This window comes from Neovison vison, chromosome 13, assembly GCF_020171115.1.
Source record: "Neovison vison isolate M4711 chromosome 13, ASM_NN_V1, whole genome shotgun sequence".
Classification (NCBI taxonomy): Eukaryota; Metazoa; Chordata; class Mammalia; order Carnivora; family Mustelidae; genus Neogale; species Neogale vison.
In genome coordinates, this window is record NC_058103.1 from 128,853,174 (window position 1) to 128,867,629 (window position 14,456).

Sequence of the window (14,456 nt, forward strand, 5' to 3'; positions counted from 1 at the left end):
GTTAACAAAAAGGAAACCCAATCAGAAAGAGTTCAAATGAAAATAAACTTTGCTAGTCATTCCAGATAATAATTTACAAGCAAAGTCAATCTTTCCCTTCATGAATGCTTTAAGTACTACTACCCAAGTGGCCTTAATAAATTTTATTACTTCTGGATCCATACCTGGAAAACCAATCCCAATACATAAATTCCAAAGGTCATGCATATATAGGACACATTTCTATTCTAAAGAATTATGCTATTAGATAGTTCTTCCCAAAAAATGTATCTCAAGATGGTAAGCCATTTCAAATTTCTACATAAGCTTATAATGAAATTGTGAAGACCAAAGGTTAATAACCTCTTTTTTGTGTGTGGAAAATTGTCCACATTTCTAATAATTTAACAATTTTTTAAATAATTTTTCAAGACCAGTCCTTCATAAATCTTAACATGAATAAATATAAAATTAAAAAAACCTCTAAAGGATCTTCACTTGTGTCACTTAATGACATCTACCCCACCAAAAGGCTCAGCTATCAGTACTTCAGGACAAAAACCACCTATCACAAATATATAGGGAGGGTCTGCCCTGATGTCCACCATGATGCCTACTGCACTCAGCCTTACCTCCAGATACTGGCCAACACAGAAGGCGTGCATCGATTCCCGAGTGTCTTCAAACTGCAAAGCAGCTTCCAAAGCTACCACTGGATCTTCCCCTGCAAATTGAGCTAAAACAAAAAAGGAGAAAAGCATCATTACTTCAGTGGAATTTACCTAGACACCTATAGTAGAAATGTCAAGTAGGAAATAGATCAGGCTGGTTAACTCCAATGTGAGGGTTACCAAAGTATAATGATCCTTCACCCTCTCCCAGAGCTGTTTGGGCCAACTCAGACTTGAAACAAGTTCCAACAAGTGTTGAAACAAACACACACAAAAAAATGCATAATGATGAGAAATTCTTCAAATGTGCTTGAATTCACTGACAGAATAGACACTAAAGTTACCAGCAGATTAAAAGGTGTAGGGGCTGGAACAATACTCAACTAATCACTTAAGAGCCAAATGCTCTGCTCAAAATGGCACGTGCTACAACTTTTAACCATGAAGTAGAAAGTGAGGCCTTACCAAGAATACTATTTCCTGTTAATGACTGTGTCTGGAAGTCCTTTATATCATACACTTTCCCATCAATCACTGTCCAGAAGCCTCCATCTTTATTGTGGTTCTCCAAATCAGCTTTACGTATCTGTGTCACCTCCTCATTATTTCTACAGTTCTGACCTGTAAAAAATGACTCTGTATATACAGAAACCAAAATCAATGAATCAATACATCAACAGATAAAACCACTAGAACAAATCATGTAAAAGAACTACAAACGGAACTAGACAAATCCATAAACATAATGGGAGATTAATATACCTCTTGCTATAACTAATACCACAAACAAAAATTCACTAAAGATATGGAATGATTTATAAGAAAACAACATCACCTGAGTGGTATGAATAACAAATCTGACCATATACCAAGCAATAAAACAAATCTTAAAAATTTTAAAGAAATAAAGCTACAGAGCATATACACTGACTACAATGCAGTTAAATTATAAATAGGTAACAAAAATAAATTAGAAATTCTCTATTTGAGAATTATGAAATTATGAAATAAAATTCCCAGAAAAAAATCATTATGGAAAAAAAATACAATGGATGATAATGAAAATACTATAGATCAATCAATACTATAGATCAGACAACTAAATATATGTTTGAGGATATTTATACTTTTAAATATATGTAATCAGAAAAAGGAAAATCGTGGGGCGCCTGGGTGGCTCAGTGGGTTAAGCCTCTGCCTTCAGCTCAGGTCATGATCTCAGGGTTCTGGGATTGAGCCCCACATCGGGCTCTCTGCTCGGCAGGGAGCCTGCTTCCTCCTCTCTCTCTGCCTGCCTCTCTACCTACTTGTGATCTCTATCTGTCAAATAAATTAATTAATTAATTTTTTAAAAAAAGAAAAAGGAAAATCTAAAAAGCAAATAAATTAGTAAATATCAAATCAGTAAAATTTTATGAATGCATAATGGGATGAAAGAAAGGAGAAGGTAGGGAAGGGAAGGGGAAAAAATCAAGGAAGGGAGGAAGAGAGGCAGGAGGGAAGTAGGAAATCTCCTTGGTCATTTTTAGAGTACTAAGACACTAACTCAATGTTTGAAAAATAATAAACAGAGGTGACTAAGGAGGAGAATCAAGTTAGGATCATGTCTTAGCTGTGCAAATTATACCTCATGCTAACCAAACAGCTGAGGCCAAGGTTACTAAGGGATATTAAGAGGACAGACTGCATATGAACTCCCTGGTCCATCTGAACTGAAGGTGGGGTCACCCTGAATCACAGGCCTTGGAAGAAACGAAACAAGAAGCACACAGCATGATAACCTCAGACATACTCTAACCAAAATTGAATCCAAATCTGCATCCAAATCTCATCAACCCTATACATATAACCAGCTGTTCAGAGATAGTGTAAGTGATAAGACATTAGACTAGAAAAAAGAGAAGCAATCAACCAAATTCAGAAAATGTACAATTCTCCAGAACAAATGCCCTGTTTAACAAATAAATAGTATGACCAAAGAGAAGGCAAGAAAGGCCTAGAGATATACTGTTAATGGAAAAAGAGAGTGGAAGCATATCAACTAAATGTAACATACAAAACATGTTTAGATCCTGATTCAAAAGTAAATAAATAAATAAATAGGCATTTTTACATAATCCAAGAAAACTGAACATGGACTCCTTGTTACATTAAGGAATCATTATTAATTTTGAACAGAAAATGACATTATGATTTCCTTACTAAAAAAAAGTTCTGTTCATTAACAGGTAATATCTGTCAAAATGTAATTTTAAAGAGATATGTTTTAAAATGATTCAACCATTCATTCAATAAATCAATAAAGATAAGTGCAGGAGAGGCTAATGATGTGAATATTTCTAAATCCAGGTTCATTATCCTATTCTGCCTACTTTTATCTGTGTTCTCATAGTGCTACTACTCATTTCTCTAAAAGTCAGAAAAATATCAGATTAAACCTTAAGAAAGAAGAAATAATAAAGACCAGTATGGCATCAGCATAAAATACCATATGACATTTTTTTTTAAAGATTTTATTCATTCATTTGACAGAGAGAGATCACAAGCAGGCAGAGAGGCAGGCAGAGAGAGAGAGGAGGAAGCAGGCTCCCCGCCGAGCAGAGAGCCCAATGCGGGACTCCATCCCAGGACCCCAAGATCATGACCTGAGCCGAAGGCAGCGGCCTAACCCACTGAGCCACCCAGGCGCCCCAAGACAGACATTTAGATCAATGGAATAGAATACAGAGCTCAGACATAATCCTCACATATATGTATGGTCAAATGATTTCATACAAGAGTGCTTATACTATACTATACCCAAAAATTAACTCAAAATAGATCAAAGAGCTAAATAAAGAGCTAAAACTACAAAATACCAAACTCTTAGGGGGAAAAAAAAAACAGGAGAAAACTTTCATTACACAGGATTTGGCAATGATGTCTTAGACAAGACACCAAAAGCAAAGGCAACAAAATAAAAAATAGGTGAGTTGGACTTCATCAAAATAAATATCACAGGACACTATAAGATGAAAAGTCAACCCACGCATAGAAGAAAATAGGCACAAATCATATATATCCAAAATATATAACAAATTTAACAAACTCCTACAACTCAATAACAATAAAACCGGATTCAAAAATAGGAAAAACACTTGAATGAACATTTCTCCAAAGATATGCAAATAGCCAATAAGCACAAGAACAAATGTAGAACATCACTAACCATTAAGGAAAATCACATCAAAACTACAATGTTTTCATCACATTAGGATGGCTATTATCAACAAAACCAAAAAAAAGGGGGCACCTGGGCTCAGTCGTTAAGCATCTGCCTTTGCCTCAGGTCATGATCCCAGGGTGCTGGGGTCAAGGTCCACATCAGGCTCCCTGCTCGGTGGGAAGCCTGCTTCTCCCTCTCCCACTCACCCTGCTTGTGCTCCCTCTCTCTGTGTGTGTGTCTCTTTCTCTCTGTCAAATAAATCAATAATCTCCAAAAAAAAAAAAAAAAAGTATTGTCAAGGATGTGAAAAATTAGAACCCTTTCTTGTACCTTGCTTATGGGAATGTAAAATGGAATAGTGACTATGGAAAACATTATGGTGGGGTTCCTCAAGAAGTTAAACATAGAATTACCATATGACTCAGCAATTCCACTTTTGGCTGCATACCCAAAAGAAGTGAAAGCAGGGATTCAGACAGACATTTGCACACCCATGTTCATAAAAGCATTAGTCACACCAGTCAAAAGGTGGAAACAACCCAAGTGTCCATCAACAACTGACTGGTTAAGCCATTTCATTTGAAATATTATGAAATATTATTCAGCCTTAAGAAGGAAGGAAATTCTGACGTATGCTACAACACAGATGAGCCTTGAAGACATGCTAAGTAAAATAAACTCATTACCAAAGAACAAATACCATATGACTGCACTTACATGACTTACCTAGAGTAATCAAATTCATAGAAACAGAAAGTTGAATGGTGGTTGTCAAGGGCTGAGGGGGAGTGGAGAACAGGGAGTTAGTGTTTAAAGGGTACAGAGTTTCAGTTAAGGGAAGATGAAAACGTTTTGAAGCTGGATGGTGGTTGCACAATAATGTGAATGTACCTAATGCCATAGAACTGAAAACTTAAAAATGGTTAAAACGATAAGCTTTATATTATGTATATTCTACCATAGTTTAAAAAAAAAAAAAGTTGGGTTTCCACTCTACCTCACTGCCCCCAAATCAAGAGAAATTTTTCACAAAGAACACTACAGATCAAGATGTCTACCTGGCAAATTCCACCAATCTTATACATACCCTTCTCAAAAAAAGAGCGAAGAACATTCTCTAACTAACTCTAAGAGATTAACATAACCTGCCTTATCAAAATTTGAATGTCAGTTATACTTTTGTACTACTGAATGCATTAGCTTTTCCCAATTAGCTACCATTCTCAACTGACAGATCATAACAGAAATTAAAAGAGATTGCATGAGAAACTGCCATGTTCCTAAATTATAGCTTGTTTGTTAGTGGAGGGGTGATTATCAGCAACCTAGATACAAGGTATTAAAAGAAAAGAAAATTACAATTCATAAACACAGATGCAAACTGCTGGAAAAAGAAACAAAAACAAATAAACCAGGGCCAGCAATGTATATTAATATGAACAATACAATGTAACCTAAGTAGTTTTATTCCAGAAATGGAAAAGGGATTTAACTTTTGAAAAATCAATAATTCACAAGTTAATAGAAAAAAAGAGGGAAAATTACAGATCACTGAGATGCAAAAAAGCATTTGATGAAATCTAGTATCCATTCACAATTAAAACCTCTATACAAAACAGAATAAAAGAGAACATCCTTAATATTGAAAGGTTTCTACAAAGAAATCCCTTAACAAACTTCGTACTTCATGTGAAATTTGGAAAGCTTTTCTTCTGCTCTTAACAAGACAAGACAACCCACTATCATAATTTCCACTCAACAATGCACTAGAGGGTGCTAGCAAGTGCTGAAGTCACAGGGGGAAGCTGCAAAATCAGAAACAAACACAGGCAAAGACACTCAACTGACAAAAGTGGTACTCCCAAAGAGTCCTTTCACCCAAAAGTGCTGGTATGATGACCCTATGGAAAAAATGCCTATGGAAAAAATGACATCTGACTTCTTGGCACAGAGGTGGAACAGTGAGAACTCTCATACTTAATGGAGATGAAAATCAGCACAATCACTATGGAAACCTATGGCATTCCATATGAAGCATACCCTACAAACCACCAAGAAACAAATATAAGAATGCTTAAACAACTAAATTGTTAAGGGGTACCTCCCTGTACAACAAAATGATAAAGAGAAGCAGAGGAGCAGCAACTACACAAGACCAGAGAGGGGAATCTTTCAGGAGATGGTCCTGCCAACATTTCATTTCTTCATTTGGATGGATGTTAAATGATTTTCTCTGTGATCAATCACAAGAGCTATTTTCTGTACTTCTGAGTGTGTGCTACATTTCACAATTTACTAAAAGGTTTTTAAATGAGTGAGTTTGAACTGCTAATTGGATTAAATGCCCTCAACCATACAGAAGGTAGACAAAAGTAACATTTAAATTCAAAAAAGTAGAAGAATGGTGCTTAAAATATTGGTGATATAAAAAATTAAAAACTATGCTCAATATCCTAATGTTATTTTCTTCACCACACTTGTAACGTTTTATCAAAAATTAAAAACTATGCTCAATACCCTAATGTTATTTTCTTCACCACACTTGTTACTTTTTATCTGAAACTCCTATGGTACAAGATGACAGTTTACAATGGGAGAAGAAAAAGCCCACCTTGCTTGAGCTTTCCTATAAAATCAAAGTTGGACCCCAACTTCAACTGTATTTTATGAGTTCAGGAAGTCAGAACCATATACAGTATGGTAACGTAGACTTAGATTCAAAAATGTCAAAGCTAGATTCCTCGAGAAGACAAGTTCTATTCCAATTTGGTAAGCATTATAGACCACACCTATAGGGAGGAAGTGCTCAGCTGACTATGGGAATTCCATAACTCAGTAATGTCAGATAGAAACAAGAATAAATGAAACAAGATGGGATTGGGAGGGAGACAAACCATAAGTGACTCTTAATCTCACAAAACAAACTGAGGGTTGCTGAGGGGAGGGGGGTTGGGAGAAGGGGGGTGGGGTTATGGACATTGGGGAGGGTATGTGCTATGGTGAGTGCTGTGAAGTGTGTAAACCTGGCGATTCACAGACCTGTACCCCTGGGGATAAAAATATATTATATGTTTATAAAAAATAAAAAAATTAAAAAAAAAAAAGAAAGAAAGAAATGAGTTTAGAAAGTCCTCCAAAGCCAGACACATCTAATCATTTCAACAGTAACTTGTGGAGACATCACCCAAGAAAGGGCTTTCCAGAACTTTCTAAAATAGTTCATTTCTGAAAGTAACAACCATTATTAAGAGAAAAATATTTCTTTTTTTTTTTTTTTTTTAACATTTTATTTATTTATTTGACAGAGAGAGAGAGATCACAAGTAGGCAGAGAGGCAGGCAGAGACCGGGTGGGAGGGGGGAGCGGGGAGCAGGCTCCCCGCTGAGCAAAGAGCCCAATGCGGGGCTCAATCCCAGGACCCTGAGACCATGACCTGAGGCGAAGGCAGAGGCTTAACCCACTGAGCCACCCAGGTGCCGAAGAGAAAAGTATTTCTTAAATATAACTTAAATCTCTTCTGATCTGGATTATCTTCATTTTCTACTTACACTGCCATCAATGAAAATGGCAAATAATCTGTCTCTCTTTGTGAAGTATTCTTTTAAATAAAAAGGCAAGAATAGGTTAGATTAAGATAAAACTTTTCTGAATAGAAGTTCTTTTTTTTTTTAAGATTTTATTTATTTTTTTGTCAGAGAGAGAGAGAGAAAAAGAGCACAAGCAGGGGGAACAGCAGGCAGAGGGAGAAACAGGCTTCCCCCTGAGCAAGGAGCCAGATGTGGACTCAATCCCAGGACTCTGGGATCATGACTTGAGCTGAAAGCAGACACTTAACTACTGAGCCACCCTGCGTCCCCTGAATAGAAGCTCTGTAAGTTAAGATGCCATACCCATGATGCCAGGCCAGGCTAATTCTTCATGGTCATCCCTTTCCTTTCCCGGTGCCAGGTGGTTGAACCGATCCAGATGTTCTAACAAGCCACCCAGCAAAGGGACAGCTCCAGCCTCCTGCATGAGACCAGCATTTTTACTGAGCAGAAGCACTATAGAAACTACTAGTTCTGGAAGGAGAACACCTACATTTTAAAAGAAAGGAAAAAAGCATTAAGATTTAAATATAAATAAATAAATAGAAATAGAAATATAATATAAGATATATTAAATACAATATATCCTATTAAACCACTTCATAAGCTCATTCTGTGTTTAAATTCTGATAAAACACAAAATAAGGAATGTTTGACTTTTAGCGTATTTCTACAGGATTATTTTGTCTTTCATCTTGAAAGAACAGAAAAAGGTATCAAACAAAACCCTCTGAGTTACAAGAATGCTTTCCAAAAACACTGTTTCAACAGAAGTATTAACTAGAATCTTTTGTTCAGAAAATTAAGTGTTTCCAGAAAACTAAGTTTACTATCAGAAAAAAAGCACTCAATAATAATGCTCTACTGTCACAAAATTAACTTGAAAACATACTAAGCAACAAAGGAATTTATTAAGGTCCTGAAAGGAGCAACTAACTTCTATGCTGCTGAAATAAAATTAATGCCTCATTATTGAAATGTTAATAATGGCGGTATGACTCTAAATCACCGATTACATTTATATTGACACAATTCCTGCACCAGGTTGCTTAACAACAGAATCGTGAAGTGAAAAAAGAAGAGGAGAAAGGCCAACAGGACTAGAAAAAGTATGGGGCAAAGGCATGCAGGTTTATCAGGAAAGGATAAATTTTAAGTCTCATCAATCTCTGAAAATAAATACATGTCTAAAGGGAGGATATAAAAAAGGTACCAGTAAAGTCCCCTTCCACAATGCAGGCCACCTCTGCAAAGTGCCGCCAGCTGGTGGAAGCAATGCTGGCTGCCACAGGCAGTATGTCACCAATGTGTGTGCACAAAAGGGCTGTGTACTTCTTCAGTAACGAACCGACACCCATAAGCTCAGGACCTCAAAGAAAGATTAAAAATTTTCCATTTTTACCATTAAAATTTACTTTGTAAATAAACTGCATTGCTTCAATATTCCACCCTCATCTATACACCTTTTACTTATAATAATTATCTCAAACAGAAGCTATTAAGCCTTAATCCCTGGCTCTTTTTATATCACATAGTTTGAGAAACAAGTGAATTTGGTTGTCAATTTTTACACACTGTACTACATAATACCTAGAAACTTTGGGTGTATAATACTAAAGTCACAGTTTATAGATTTTTTAAATCTTATATCCAATACATACAAATGTTACCAAATTTCAAGTCTTAACACTTGCAAATAACTCCCAATGAACAAAGTTAGGCATTTTTCAATCTCACAAAATCTTTAACTTTTCTTCCTACGTGGCTCTTAATGGCTTTTCAGTCCCTGTGACTTTAAGTCTTTGAGATGGGCACCTTTCAGACTCGAAGTTTATCTATTTCAACCTGATATTTTCTATGATCTACAAATGCCTAACTCTTTCAGGAACTAAAATATTTCAAACAAGGGTGCCTGGGTGGCTCAGTCGTTAAAATATTTCAAACAAAAGCAGCAGACCTTTCCATCCTTAACAGAGAAAGCCAACTTATGGAGAGCCACCTACTACCTTTGAAGATTATGGAAAGTACTCTCCTCTATATCATGCACAGAGCTGAGCAGTTACATATCATCCTATTTTAATCCTCATAGACACCCTCAGATGTAATTGCAATTCCACAGATAAGCAACATACAGCACCCAGGAAACTTGGGCCCATGTCCAGCAGCTAATAAACCAGCTATAACTGAGACCCAGTCTTCCTCCAATGCTAATTCATTCCACGCATCACACCTACTGGCTGTCCAGTGTGACATACCAATACTGTTGCTACTTGGTTCTCATATTATGTCAGTATCTAACACCCCATAACAGATACTTACAGTAAGTCTGATAAATCTTCTATAAAACTAATATGAACATAATGAATACTATTTTTGATGCCCAAAGAACTTAAATATTAAGACAGTGAAAAAAAATGCCGGTAAGTCTAATACTCATAAAAAAAAAAGTGGATGCAAAATGAAGTCCGTAAGATTTAACAGTGTAAGAACTACACATCTGGGAATGTAAAATAAGCATGTCAAAAGCCTAAATTAGAAAGCCAAATACAAACAAGATACTTTAATTTTAATCAACTTACTAGAAATATCTGAAGTCTGACCAATACTTTCTCCTGGATAAAGTTTACTGATAAGTAGGCGCTGAAAGCGCAGCAACAAATCCAATGAAGCAGTTCTTTCACGACTATGTTGCTCAAAATCCAGACATGATGAAATCCGACGGGCAACATCTTTCAATCTGGCTATTGTCTGAGAAGCAATGTTTCTATGGAGGGGAAAGAGGATTGCAAAATTAAAGAAGTTACGTCTCTTTTTTTAAAAAGTATTAAGAAATCACAACATAAACTAAAATCAGAAATATAGGTCATACACCCAGGTGACCTACAGTTGGCTTCCTTCCCCAAATACGTGTCACATGTGTCTGCAATAAACACGATCTCAGTTAAAACTGAGCAGAGAAGTACAGAATTTACAAAAGAAATAATGACACCCTTTGCTTTACAATACACTCCTAAGAGCTATGTGGAATGGTCCAAAATGATAGAAAACTCTTGTACAAAGCTTTGAGGAAAAAAAAAAAAACCTGTATCATTTTTGTCCAAAGCTGTATTTCACATAAAGATATGACACTATTCTTAAAGACATGATTCACTTGTCATTTCTGCATCTGCCTCAAAAATCTGCCTTGAGACCTATTCAGGTAAGTAATCTAGGTGGGCAAAGCAGGGAGTATCCAGGACTCTGAAAGTACAGGAAGAAAGACTAAGGTGGGTACAAACAGGCCAGGTCAAGATAAGAGATGCTTGCAGAATACTGCAGCAAGGAAGGGAGCAAAGGCTCCACTTCCAACTGTGGGATCTGACTTGAACCACAAACCATAAGTTAATAAGGTAAAAAAGGAAGAAATGTGAAACAAGAGAAGGAAGGGGAATGGACACTGCAACTGATAGAGTGCCAGGCTGCTGAGACTAGATTTCACAATGTTCAGCCGCTCAAACTTCCAAAGGGGAATATATCTTACTTGTGTTTGAGGAAGGTAAGTTTGGTATGAATGTGAAGGTATTAGAGGGGACATGGAACACCAGGTAACACTCTGCCACCTAGAGACAGTCCCAGCAACAGTTGAACCAGGCCTGATCCCTGGTACTAAGAGTGGAGGAAAAGAAACAAAGTAGAGCCTACTTCTGGGCTGGTGTCAAAGTAACTCCATCACATCAACCCCATTCCAGCCAGGTAAGTAAGGACTAGCTAGCTGACACCAAGCACTGCCACTGAGCAGGTGAATCTGGGATCTCCGGCATTCTATCACCTGCCATGTCCATTCCCCTTCATTCTCTTGTCTTGACTTGATTCTCTGTCCTTATTCCTTTGCAATGTGCTCATGGAACCAGAACATTTTACTACTGTTCTAAATGGACTCATATTTCTTCCCTTTTTGCCCTAATTAACTGATGGTTTATGGCTCAAGTCAGATCTCACAGTAGAAAAAATAGGTCTAGAATCCAGGTTTTAACCTATACAAGAAGGAGCAAAAGACATATAAAATATAATAAAAATTTTAACTCATTTCCTTAATAAAATTCAGAACCATAATTATAATATGTAATTCTGACAGAGTTCACAAGTTTAAAAAATTTTCATAGCTCTTGATTTTCAAATATAAATGCTTTTCTGTGGCTTCCTGACAGCTTAAGACTGAAGAGTTATTCTGAAATCTGTTTCATGGCTTATTCTTGGCAAGCTGCAATTCCTTCAACCTGCTTTCCAAGGAATAAAGTACACTAAATGACTATAATCTCTTCCACTTTTGGACTATTTTTCAACACTGCATCAGCTAAGTCAATACACTAAGCTACCTTTAGTCACACCTAAGCTAAGAAAATTAAATGTCAAAGTCTTCCTCTACAGTGGGAGAGGCACATTATCCACACTTATGAAAGAAAAGAGCCTGGATTATTGGCACTCTGTAGTAAGAAAGGTGTTGATGCATCTTCCTTTCTCTATTTTCCAAAAACTTTTCTAAGATGTTGTTTACTTCCATGCTTAGTTTTTGTTTTGTGTTTTTTTAAGCAGGTATATCTTTATTACAAAACCGCTGGGGAGCCAATTCCTTCCTGCATGCCAAAGGTTCAGAAGACAAACTATAAGAGTGGTCTAGAAAGTACTGTCCAACAGTAACATAATGCCAGGGAGCCACATATGTTATTTAAAAAGTTCTGCCAGGGGCACCTGGTGGCTTGATCAGTTAAGCATCCAACTCTTGCTCTCAGCTCAGGTATTGATATCAGGGTCATGAGTTCAAGCCCCATGTTGGGCTCCACATTGGGCATGGTGACTAATTTAAAAAAATAATAATAATAAATAAATAAATAATAAATCAGGGACGCCTGAGTGGCTCAGTTGGTTGGACGACTGCCTTTGGCCCAGATCATGATCCCAGAGTCCCGGGATCGAGTCCCACATCAGGCTCCCAGCTCCATGGGAAGTCTGCTTCTCCCTCTGACCTTCTCCTTGCTCATGCTCTCTCTCACTGTCTCTCTCTCAAATAAATAAATAAAAATCTTTTAAAAATAATAATAATAATAATAAATCAATAAATAAAAAGTTCTGCCAGTCACATTAATAAAGATAAATAAAGATTAATAAATCTTTAATAAAGATAAAAAGAAACAAAAAACCAGTATTAATAATGTACTTATCCAAATACACTGAAAATATTACTTCAACATAAAATCTAAACCCCAAGAAAAAGTATTGAAATATTTTTTTAGTTTTCTCAGTTAAAGTCTTCAAAGGCCAAAAAAAAATTAAATTCATATGGCCCAGCTAACCCAAACATACTTAAGTTTTAACACAGTTGAATCAGATCTAAGTTTTTAAATTTGAGTTTTAATAAATAAATAATAATTAAGAATTCAGTTAAAATAACTGAATTTTAATTAATAACAAATAAAAATTCAATGTCTCACCTATATTTGACATATTTCAAGTGCTAATCAGCCAAATATGGCAAGTAACCACGAGACTATACAGCAACAGGCACAGGTGGGTTAAACAGACAGGTCTCTCCACACTGATGAAAAAACAGTCTGAGCAACCTACTATAGGCTGAAGTCAGGGAACCCCGCACTCACTCTGTCAGAGACAGCAGGGGACCAGACACAGCTTCCTTAGCCAAGGATGAAGCATTCAAGAACTCAAAAAAGTTCTTCTCAAAATACATGCTTAATGCTTTAAAACTTCTGCATAGAACTTTACCTTTTAATTACACAGCACTAAACAACCATTCTCATCTGATCCTTAATTAACTCTGTAAACACTACTCCTGATAGTATACTCCTCCACACCGAAGAGAGTTTCACTTGCCAATTTTATACAAGCAGTTGCAACTGAAATTTTCTAAGAACAAATTCCAAGCTCTTTCCACTACCACCAACTACACTGAGTTAATTCATTTATAATTTGTTGTACTCAAGATCAGAATGTATGAGATATTATAAGTAAACAATAATTTAAAAAAAAAGAAAAAGTGTTTTTTTTTTTAAAGAAATTTCACAATTTTTTTTTAGATTATTTATTTATTTATTTGACAGAGAGAGAGATCACAAGTAGGCAGAGAGGCAGGCAGAGAGAGAGAGGAGGAAGCAGGCTCCCCGCTGAGCAGAGAGCCCGATGCGGGACTCGATCCCAGGACCCTGAGAACATGACCTGAGCCGAAGGCAGCGGCTTAACCCACTGAGCCACCCAGGCGCCCCGAAAAAGTGTTTTTTCAATTAGACTTCACTAAAACCTATGTAAAGAACCAGCTCTATAACTTCCTCTTAAAAGTTCAGTGTGTCCAGTAAATTCTGGTGCTTCCATATAGAAAGAAGGCTGCCCCAACACCAGCAGCATACCACCGGCCACTCTTCTAGATATGCGGGCAGAGCTCACTGCTCTCTTGGACTTAGCTGCTTAAGCCAATACTCCAGAGCTGTACTTTCTCTATGTGGAGAAAATGAAACAAACCAGGAGCCAAGTTTACACAGATAGCTTTGTTAGAGGGAAAACAGTTTTCCATTGTCTAACAAATGCCTTTCAGAAATCACCTTGATATTTTTTTTTATCTTTTTGATTTGAATGACACTGAAACACTGGTTGACAAGTTTCACCAAGAAGAGTATGATCACTTCAACCTAAAGTTTCTATGTTTATATTCTGACTCTAATTAATTCTTATCTACTCTTGGTAGAGCCTTCAGAAATAATGTTCACCATTCTTTTATTTCAGCTTCTAAATTAAAAGTTGTCTTAGAAAGTAATACACATAAATCTGTGATATACACAATGAGGTAATGATATGTTTTAAAAGAAGTAACTCTACCACAATGATTTTCATTTGCATCTACTGTTTACTAAGCAGAATAAGAATCTTTTTCTGTCTCATACACTCCAATTTTCTCTTGTGTGAAAATCTTTAGAATCTCTAGTTCTATCTCACACACTCCAAACCTCTCCTCTCATCTATTAAAAGTTT

The 14,456-nt window shown here is 36.4% G+C and overlaps 1 protein-coding gene across 5 annotated transcripts in view; it reads right to left on the reverse strand.

The window, feature by feature from the left end:
• HERC2 (HECT and RLD domain containing E3 ubiquitin protein ligase 2) overlaps window positions 1-14,456 on the reverse strand; it is a 250,796-nt gene that overhangs the window by 134,003 nt on the left and 102,337 nt on the right. For 4 of the 5 annotated variants that reach the window (XM_044232143.1, XM_044232140.1, XM_044232142.1 and 1 more), the window contains exons 21-25: window positions 10,022-10,206; window positions 8,656-8,811; window positions 7,746-7,931; window positions 1,116-1,286; window positions 612-715 (exon numbers count right to left, since the gene is read on the reverse strand). In XM_044232143.1, the coding sequence (XP_044088078.1) occupies window positions 612-715; window positions 1,116-1,286; window positions 7,746-7,931; window positions 8,656-8,811; window positions 10,022-10,206 (802 nt within the window). The remainder of the gene's footprint in view (window positions 1-611; window positions 716-1,115; window positions 1,287-7,745; window positions 7,932-8,655; window positions 8,812-10,021; window positions 10,207-14,456) is intronic. The other variant, XM_044232144.1, reaches the window with a different exon arrangement.